Source organism: Grammomys surdaster, unplaced genomic scaffold (assembly GCF_004785775.1).
Source record: "Grammomys surdaster isolate TR1022 unplaced genomic scaffold, NIH_TR_1.0 331, whole genome shotgun sequence".
Lineage (NCBI taxonomy): Eukaryota > Metazoa > Chordata > Mammalia > Rodentia > Muridae > Grammomys > Grammomys surdaster.
In genome coordinates this window covers 91812-102485 of record NW_021604750.1, presented here as the reverse complement: position 1 = coordinate 102485, position 10674 = coordinate 91812, and the positions used below count along the sequence as shown (strand labels likewise).

General features: G+C 39.5%; 1 protein-coding gene across 1 annotated transcript in view; it reads left to right on the top strand.

Moving 5' to 3' along the window:
- Pkp2 (plakophilin 2) overlaps positions 1–10458 on the top strand; it is an 88392-nt gene extending 77934 nt beyond the window's left edge. Inside the window, exons 10-13 of the mRNA XM_028778259.1 lie at positions 2097–2250; positions 4007–4196; positions 7435–7522; positions 9900–10458. Coding sequence (XP_028634092.1) covers positions 2097–2250; positions 4007–4196; positions 7435–7522; positions 9900–9968 — 501 coding nt within the window. The 3' untranslated portion in view covers positions 9969–10458. The remainder of the gene's footprint in view (positions 1–2096; positions 2251–4006; positions 4197–7434; positions 7523–9899) is intronic.
- The last annotated feature ends 216 nt before the right edge of the window (positions 10459–10674 follow it).

Sequence of the window (10674 nt, the reverse complement as noted above, 5' to 3'; positions counted from 1 at the left end):
AAAAAAAAAAAAAAAAAAAAAAAAAAAAGAATTGCAGGAGTTTTGTCAACGTAGCCTCATATTAGCTTCAAACAGAAGTTTAGTATAAAGTCACAGACACAAGCTAAGGCTACAGTTCTGAGATGTCTTAATGCTAAAAATGGCCAGATCAATATTTAGATCCTCAGTAAGATTATTCCTAGACCTGGGCCAGCAGTAGTCTCAGATACACAGATTACGGAAATCCATGCCAGTATAGTGGCACATACTTTAATCCCAGTGCTCAAGATGCAGAGACCGATATAATCTAAATAAATTCAAGGGCAGCCTGGTTTACATAGCAAGTTCAGTGAAACCAAGTTACATGGTAAGAAAAGAATAATCCAACTAGCAATGAGGATTATCTTTTTTCAAAAGCCTAATATCTATCTACCTGCATATCCATATGAACTCACAGGGAGTGGGAGGACATGCATAAGATGTACACAAACTCAAGCCAGACAAATCCCAGTGGTAGGGGTAGGGGAAAACACACATAGAGTCCCACCTCTTAACTGAGGAGCTATTGGTATTGACAGCCACCGAGGAAAAGAAGTCAAGCTTCTTTGTGCTATGATCCCTGATAAGTCAACCATACTCCAGGGCAAGCCCGTATCTAATAGTAATCGAACAGCACAATTGCACTTGACAAGTTTCTTTCTTTCTTTTTTTCTTTTAAAAGGTGATTAAGATAGTTTATTCTGGAGCCATTATGATGACTATGGTCAGGGAATACAGGTTTAAATTATTCCAGATTCCATACTGCAATGTGAAAGTAGTTTCATGAAGTTTTTATAGTTTTACAGAACAAAAAAAAAGTCATAAATCAAGGCAAGTTTAAAATACATTGGTGGGTATACTAGAAAGGCAGGTATATCAAGGATTTTTTAAAGAAGAAAAGTTGGCTGGGTAGGGAGGATATGAGGGTGGATCAGGAAGGAGTTAGGAGGGAAGGATAAATATGACCAAAATACATTGAATGAAATTCTCAAAGATTAGTAGAAGCAATCCCAATTCTCTTTATATAATGAATTGGATCTGTAATTTAGAAATAAATAAGTTTGTTGAAATATGTTAACCACCAAAACTTGAACTAGAAGTAACAGGAACAATAACTAACCATCAGCCAGTAAATGAAGCAAATTGGTAAGAAATGAGCTTATGTTTTCTCACGTCAGTTGGCAATCCAGGAAAGCAAATACTCGGGTTCATTGTAGAGCTAAGTGACCAGTGTCTGTGTGGCCAAATTCTACCAAGACCCCAAAGAAGAGCTTATATTAGCTGAATAGTTCAAGATGATAAAAAAACATACTGTCCAATTAAGTTTATATTACTCAAATCTTGGGAGATGTTCAGTGGTCACATATACTTACTTGCAAGCATAAGAATTTTAATTTGACTGCCCTTCACACACATAAAAAGCCAACATGGCCACCTTGAGGTAATGGAAACATGTGGATCCCAAGAGCTTTTGGTCAGCCTGGCAGAAACACCAACATTCAGGTTCACTGAAACCCTGGCTCAAGGGAATAAAGTAGAAGATGATAGAAGATACCTGATATCCTCCTTTGTCTTCCACAAGCATTTACAGGAGCATTCACACATATCCACATATGCGCACTCACACAAACATTAAAAATTTTATGTGAAGCCCGGCAGTGGTGGTGCACGTCTTTAATCCCAGCACTTGGGAGGCAGAGGCAGGAGGATTTCTGAGTTCGAGGCCAGCCTGGTCTACAGAGTGAGTTCCAGGACAGCCAGGGCTACACAGAGAAACCCTGTCTCAAAAAAACCAAAAACCAAAAAAAAAATTTATGTGAAGCACAAATATCAGACCTATTTTACATGTACACAGATGCAAAATATTAAAAAGTAACCAATTTTTAATTGTTTAAAAATACTGGGAAAATATTTTTTTATTTATTAACTATATTGAAAATCAAAAATATTTTAAAGAAAATATCTGTAAACTGCTTTCATTACAGTTCTAGCTTTTATCCTCCCTCAACCTTTGGAACCTACAGAGAACTTCTCTGATAGCAAATGTGATAGCATTTACAAGATGTGTCTCACAACAGATACCCACGTCAGTAGCTCGCATGGTTGTCCAGAAGGAAAATGGTCTTCAGCACACCCGGAAGATGCTGCACATGGGTGATCCCAGTGTGAAAAAGACTGCTGTCTCCCTGCTGAGGAATTTGTCACGGAATCTTTCTCTGCAGAATGAAATTGGTAAGTTGAGGTCTGCATGCCGTAGGTGCAGGAAAGCAGGTGATAAGTAGCCTGGCTTTGCTACCCTACATGCTGGGGCAGGCATCCTCATTCACTGACATTGGACTGTCCTAATAACCAGCCTTTTTGTTAATTTGCTTTGATTCCTTGCAGAAGAGAAATCACAGACCACACTAATAATTAGCTAGATGGGCAATCCACATGACCCCTCTCACCCATCAGCCGCTCCATTCAATGGGTGTGTCTCATCTATATGTTTGTCAGCAACACACATGTTGTTTTCAAATTGCAAATTTTCTTTATCCTCAATATGTAATTTAAACAATAAGACCTATCTTGATTCTGAGTTTTAGTAGCCAAGAATAAGTAAAAATCCATTTTAATACATGTTGTGTTTTTAATGAGATTTCTACTAGGTAGGTTTTCATTTATTTGTTTATTAGTTTTTGAGATGGGGAAGGAGGAATGAATATATTGTGGCTACAGGTTCAGATAGACATCTTCCCATAGTATATTATAGAATTTATTTTATGGATATTTATTGTTCTAAGACAAGTAAAGGTGACAAAAGCCTCCTTTACTGCAGCTGCTCCTCAGCGTTGATCTATGGAAAGGGTCTGCCAGTGTGGTGATGAGGAGGTGCTGCAGTTCAGTGAGCAGCTCCTGTTATCTGGCTCAGAATTATTTCCATGTTATCCACATAAGTTGTAAAAGGAACCCTCATGTCCTCAAGGTCGTCAGTCTGTGGTTTAGCCTTCTGGTGATGACTTACATCTCTTGAGAGCTTAGTATGTGTAGCCAAAGTAGTGTGCATTAACTCCTGAACTCACTCAGAACAACCTGTGGAAAGGAGAGTGTTATTTCCAATATTATATACTAGAGAAATTCGTCAGAGATGGGGAAATAGCTCATGTGCCCTGAAGATCCAGGAATCTAAAGAATCTGCTGTGGATTAAAGGAAAAGTGGTTAAGTCCTCCTTTTTTGAACTGAACCAGAAGCTTGATTTTTTTTTCAAGTTTATTTTAGTTAATTAAAGATATGCCTATAGGATAGCTATGCTTTTATGATATTTTTAGTTATATGTATAATTCTATCTGAAGTATCTTTGTAGAAGTTTTTTTCTACTTTTAAGGTGATGTCTGCTCTGATAGAATCAGTTGAAGAATATGAAATTTTTAAATTCTTGATATTTATGTCACCTTAACTCTGTGGAAAGGTTTTCAGCACACTGAGAACAGGACACCCTCTTTGGAAAGATCTTCAGATTTGATTATAGAGACACATCATCTTTCCATGCATTTGTCAACCATTGACCGGTGACCCCAGCACTTGGCGGTGGGATAGGCAGATCTCAAAAGCTTACTGGCCAGCCAGCATACCCAAAAGAAACCAAGCTTCTGGTTCAGTTAGAGATCCTGTCTCAAAACAGTAAGTGGAAAGGGAATAAAAAAGACAGATGACTGCTGGGCAGTGGTGGTGCATGCCTTTAATCCCAGCACTTGGGATGCAGAGGCAGGTGGATTTCTGAGTTCAAGGCCAGCCTGGTCTACAGAGTGAGTTCCAGGACAGCCAGGGCTATACAGAGAAACCCTGTCTCGAAATCCCCTTCCCCCCAAAAAAAGAAAGACGGGTGACAGCCTGCTTTGACTTACATGTGCATGTAACACACACACACACACACAAACACACACACATGCACATTCTACCAAAGGAAAAATCTTGCTAATCGAGCATTGTTTTTCTTTCAATTTGTAGCTAAAGAAACTCTACCAGATTTGGTTTCTATAATTCCTGACACAGTCCCAAGTACTGACCTTCTCATTGAAACTACATCCTCTGCCTGCTATACATTGAACAATTTGATGCAAAATAGTTATCAGAATGCACGAGACCTTCTGAACACTGGAGGTCTGCAGAAAATTATGACCATCAGCATAGGGGAAGGGTAAGTCTCTTCGTACCTGCCCATCACTGTTTCTATTTGCCTGCCATCCGTACCGTATGAATACTCTAGCTGCAGTTACTTTTTCCTGAGTCCTAAGGCCAACATAACCACAAGCAGTATCACAGACCGACTGCAGGAGGACTGTCCCTTTAGGACAGGAGGACTGCATCTCCTCTAGTTCTTGGTGATTGACAAGGAAATCACTGAGTCAGCCAAGCTAGCCATCCATTCTCTTCTAAAAGTCAGACTCCATGGTTTCTTTACTTGTAAATTCTAGTAGTTCCTGATGTGATGAATTAGCTTCCCAGAGCAATGATTGTGATTTAAGAATGATAAGCTACCAGGGAGGTGGTGCTGCATGCCTTTAATCCCAGCACTCAGGAGGCAGAGGCAAGTGGTTCTCTTGAGTTCTGAGGCCAGCCTGGTGTACAGAGAGTGTTCTAGGACAGCCAGGGCTATACAGAGAACCCGGTCTTGAAAAACCAAACAAGAATCAAACCAGACTCGTGGGCCAGTGACACCCAGAAATTATGAGGTTTTTGGAACCTGGGAGGTCACAGAAGGCTTCTCCTCGGCTGTCATCATGCCACAAAATAAATATATTGAATTGCACCACAAATTATATGAATATTGTTTGGACTACCATGAGAAAAAGAGAAAGAAAGGTCAGGAGGCCCATGAACGTTCAAAAAAAAGATTGGCCTGAAGGCTAAGCTCTACCATAGACAGCGCCATGCAGAGAAAATACAAATGAAAAAGACTATTAAGATGCATGAAAAGAGAAACACCAAGCTGAAGGATGATGAGAAGATTCCACAGGGAGCAGTCCCTGCCTATCTGCTGGACAGAGAGGGGCAGTCCAGAGCAAAAGTACTTTCCAACATGATTAAGCAGAAACGAAAACAAAAGGCAGGAAAGTGGGAGGTCCCTCTACCCAAAGTTCGTGCCCAAGGAGAAACAGAAGTATTGAAAGTTGTTCTGCCCTCAGCCTGCAGAGGATTCGATGAGACCCTAGGGAAGGAGGCAAAAGAATGAAGGGACAAGAGACACAAAGGAGGAGAGCAAGTCTAGAGTTCTGATCAAGCTCTCTAACTTTAATTTCAGATGGTTATTTCAGGTTATAAAGACTCAACAAAACAGGAAGTTTCGGCAAGGGTCATTGCTTAAGGCTATCCCACTACCAAATCTTTATTGTCTAAGACCATCCCATTGTCATAACAGGATCCCAGGAAATGCCAGATGGTTTTTGAGTTCCTGGGATCTGAGACAATGAAAGTCCTTTCTTAACCTTGTACTGACTAGGCTTTGCAGAACAGCAGGTAATTTTATGGGTTTGGCTCCCGGCATTATTCGAACAGGAAAAAGAAAACAGAAGGCATGGAAGAGAATGGTTACTACAGTCTGCTTTGTTGGTGATGGTTTTACAAGAAAACCACCTAACTATGAAAGGTTCATTAGGCCGATGGGTCTACGTTTCAAAAAAGCCTATGTCACACACCCTGAGCTGAAAGCTACTTTTTGCCTGCCTATACTCCGTGTGAAAAAGAATCTATGATCCCCATTATGTATATCCCCTTGGGTGTGATCACCAAAGGTACAGTTATTGAAGTGAGTGTGAGTGAGTTGGGCCTTGTGACACAAGGAGGCAAGGTTATTTGGCGAAAGTATGCCCAAGTTACCAACAATCCTGAAAATGATGGGTGCATGATGCAGTCTTGCTGGTTTGACAGTGACATCATACAAGTCATTCCACTCACTACTAAAGACTACACACTGTCAGGAAAACTCCATCTCTGTGACCTTGATGAACTACCAAGCAGCCTTACCCCATATGCAGTCATCAAAAAGTATTAAATTGTAAAGGAAAATAAAACACTGTCCAATTTTACAGTTGGTCTTTAGTTTAGGGCCTAATAACTTACATGTTAATAAAATTTAGTGACAGAGTAGCAAATATACAAAAGCAAAAAACAAAACAAAAGAAAAACCAAACAAAATAAAAGAATAGTACAGTGTACTGTGTGGATTCTCTCACATTAAATCTTTAAAAAGAAAAAAAAAAACACACCAGGCGGTGGTGGCACACGCCTTTAATCCCAGCACTTGGGAGGCAGAGGCAGGTGGATTTCTGAGTTCTAGAGTTCGAGGCTAGCCTGGTCTACAGAGTGAGTTCCAGGACAGCCAGGGCTACACAGAGAAACCCTGTCTCGAAAAAACAAACCAAAAAAAAAAAAAGAAAGAAAGAAAGAAAGAAAGAAAGAAAGAAAGAAAGAAAAGAAAAAAACTCAAGTGCCAACCAACTAATATACAGTTAAATGTTACAGATATCAAAACTTGACATTAAAGAACTTTATAGAACTTTGAATATAAGAGAGCTGTAATGTAAGAGAATTTGCTTACTCCAATGACTCTGTCCCTAGGTGTTAAAACACTGTAAGATGCTAAGTTGACTCCCTTCCTACAGAGCTTCCATTCTGGAAGAGAAGAAGCTGAGAAAGGAGCCCAACATTTTTATTCATTGTAGTTTTGCTTTCTGTGGTCTTGATTGTATGTCAGTAGACTTTCGTGCCACAGGAAATAAACCACAACCTTTGAAAAAGAAAGTTCAGCCATGGTTTAGTAGGTAATAGAAAGTAAAGAAATACTCAAAGAAACTGATCTCTAGCTAGACATGGGAAGTTTAAGACACATTTAGAAAAGAAACATAAAAAAAAAAACAGTGCCACTGTTAAATGTGGTAGGGAATTAGATTTATGACCAAGTAAGCTTCTGTCAGCCCTATGCTAAAGACACAAATGATTTAAAAACTGTTTTAACAAGTATTACACAAGAGTGTGTCTGTTAACTTGAAATACTTGTTTTCCTCCTGCATTGATAGGACCTTTAGTCTCAAAGGCATGCACATTTTCAGTTGCTTTTCTGTGTTGTAATCTGTAAGTATACATTATAACTATAGAAATGTAGAGGGTCGATAAGTAAAGGCTTTAAATGTATATAAATATCATGGATTTTTCCTTTGTAAATCATTTATTTATTAGCACTACCTTTATGATTTATTTTAAAAACAAACAAACAAAAAAAACCCAACCTTCTTGAAAAGTGAACTCTGGCCTTCAAATCCTCTTTGTGTGACAAGTGGCAACTGTTGAAGCCAGAGTGAGTGAAGATTTGAGGAACATGAAGGGAATGGCCAAAGCTGCACATTCTCAGTGACCCAGAAACATGTCTGTCTTTTCAGCTATGCCCCCAACAAAGCCAGCAAAGCTGCGTCTGTCCTCCTGTACTCGCTGTGGGCACATACAGAGCTCCATAATGCCTATAAGAAGGTAAGAACACTGACCAGCTAAAACCTGACACTTGACCTGGCCCTCATGAGAAATCACCAAATAGCTCCTCTCTCTTCCTTCTCTTCCTCATCATCCTCTTCTTCTTTTCTTCTTCTTTCTCCTCATCCTCTTCTTCCTCCTTCTTTGTTTTTTGAATAGTTTTGTTGTTTTGGGTTTTTTTTTTTTTTGAGAATTTCATACATGAGCATTGTATCTGTGACACTCCTACTCCTCCCTACCCCTCTGGTTCTTCTATCCCAAATTTAGGCTCTCTTCTTAAAGTGTTATTGTTATATGTATATACATATATGCATAAATACACATACATATGTGTGTGTGCATGCACACATGTATATGGAACCTACTAAATCTACTTAGCTTTGCTTGTGCCCACATTTGACACCTGTATAGGAGTTCATCCCTGGGAGCAATTGGTTCTCCCTCTGTCAGTGGCCCTTTATCCCTGGAGGCTCTTCATCTAGGAGAAGGGTAATGTGCATTCCCTTGTCCACATTGGTATTTCAACTGGTAGTGCCATTTTGCTGGTCTTGTTCAAATGATCATATTATTGAAAGTTCATGGATCCATTTCCCCTGGCATATCTAGGGGACATAATACAATCTAGCAACAGATGTCATAGACCTCTGGCTCATAAGATCTTTCTATCCTTTCTTCCATGATTTTCTCTGAGCCTTAGGTATAGGATTACATTGCAGATGCACCACTTGTAGCTAGGCACTCCACAGTCCCATGTTCTCTGCATTTTGATCAGTTGTAGAGATCTATAAAAGTTTCTGTATGTTGCAAAAGGAAGTTTTTTGATGATGCATGAGAGCTATACTTATTTGTGGCTATAAGGAAAAGTATTTAGAATACAATTAGAAATTATATTGATTTAGGATCTGGCAGTAGTAGATTTTCCTCTTGGGGATATGACCCCTCCAGGGTTTACAATACCAAACATGATTTCCCTACTGTTGAGCAAGCCTTAAATCCAACTAGACAGTTATTAATCATCTCCCAGACAGAAGTGTCACTATTACAGCATTGTGCATGTCTTGCCAGTCCAGTCCTTGTTGTGGTCCACAGGCTTTATAGCTGGGTACAACTACTACTGAGTGAGCCTCTCCCTTGGCAACTCCTGATATGTGAGAGCCACTCCTTAGGAAGGAGGCTTCCAGGTCAGTTCCAGCTCGATTCCTCCAAGTCCTGTGTGCAGTATGTGGTGTCTTCATCAATAGGGATTTACCTTCAAGTTCTGGGAGGCAGCCCAAGAAATAGTAATGTCTTATGTTGCTTTGGGAGTCTCATGGTCTCCCTTGACCAACAAAGAAGAGGGTTCCTCATGTGTGGTACCAGAAGTTTGTTAGATAGTCATAATTCATGGCTTTTTGGGTGAACATTATCACCCCTACTGGTGTAACTTCATTAAGCTCTATCTCCATGTATACACATATATGTAATCTTAGGTAAACATAAAATAATTTGCTATGCCTTTTCAAACATCCTTAGTAGTACTTATCCTTCCTCCTTCCTTTTTTGTCTGTATTGCCCTCCATATCTCCAATTAAAATGCCCCCATCTTTTCCATTTCCACCTTCATGTCACCTATGTCTTGTCATTCAAGAACTTTCCCTCATTCCACTAGACTCCACCTTTCTCTTATTGGCCCCCACCCCAACCTCTGCTTCACTCAGGCCCCACCTTGATCCCCTTTTTTCTTTCCTGCTTCTGCAGATACTCCAGTCTATACATTTCCATATGAAGATTAAGAGCTAGGAGCCACAAAATATGAGAGAACATATGACTTGTTTTTCTGAGTATGGATGACCTCACTTAGTAAAATATATTTTAGTTTCATATGTGTACCTGAAATTTTTATGCCTTCATTTTTCTTTACAGCTGAATAGAATTTAATGTGTACATATACTGCATTTTTATTATCCAGTCATCAACTGAAGGGCATTTAGGTTCTTTCAAGAAAGTATTTCAACAGCATTAGCAATTAGAGAAATGGAAATCGGAACTCCTTTGAGATTTCCTCTTACCCCCATCAGATCAAGAGTAAAGATGCTGGGAAGGATTATGGGGAAAGAAGCACCCTCATTTAGTGTTGAAATTGCACACTGTTGCAGCCATTCTGGAAATCAGGGTGTAAAATCCTCAGAGAGTGAAAAATAAATCAAGCGTATGACTCCTTGACATATCCTCAGGACATTGTGTGACACAGACACGTGCTCTGCCATGTTCATGGCTGTTCTAGTCACAACAGCCAGAAAATGGAACCAACTTAAATATCCTTCAGTTGATGAGTGGATGAGGCATTTTCTTATATGAGAATTTTTATATTTCATATATTTGTCTGCTTCTTCCAAAGGCTCAGTTTAAGAAGACAGACTTTGTCAACAGCCGGACTGCGAAAGCCTACCACTCCCTTAAAGACTGATGAAGATGAAGGGAAAACAGAATCAGGAATTCCACTTCACAGTTCTCTATGTAAAAAACAAAAAACAAAAAACAAAAAAAAACAAAAAACAAAAAACAAAAAAAAACCTTCTCCCCAAAACACCTATTTTTCTACTAACTGACCCAAGAAATTTCAAAAGCATGCTTTGTTTATATTCTTTTCTATTTTCATCCCCCAAATCTAGAAAATGAATAATCAGACTATAATTTTGTTAGGCATCCTGAAGATTTCTGTAAGGTTGCACCAGTGTGGAGTCTTTTTACCCTGTGCAGATGATGGGCACCACTATCCAGGCTTATAGTCTTGCAGACTCGTGTGAGTGCTCATCGGAGGAGTCCTGAAGAAGAGTATGTGACTGACATGTCTATCCTAGTCACTCATCTGTATGCCACTTCCTTAGTGAGCCAGAGTTGTGTGTTCACCAGTTTTGAACAGGACAGAGATGAAAGAATAAAGCATTAATGGCGAATCGTTTCGTCTGTGATTGTTCTTGACTTTGTTTGGTTGCTGTTCTTTGCCTTTTCTTTCTCTAACATAAATGAATGTAAGGCATGCATGTAGATTACAGACTGCGTGGCAGTGAGGCTAAGGAGTGGTCATAGCAAACATAAAGACAGCAGGCTACACATAAAGACAAGTGTTGGTTCTGAAATTCCATGTGCTCCCTCAGCATTGTGTAAATGGG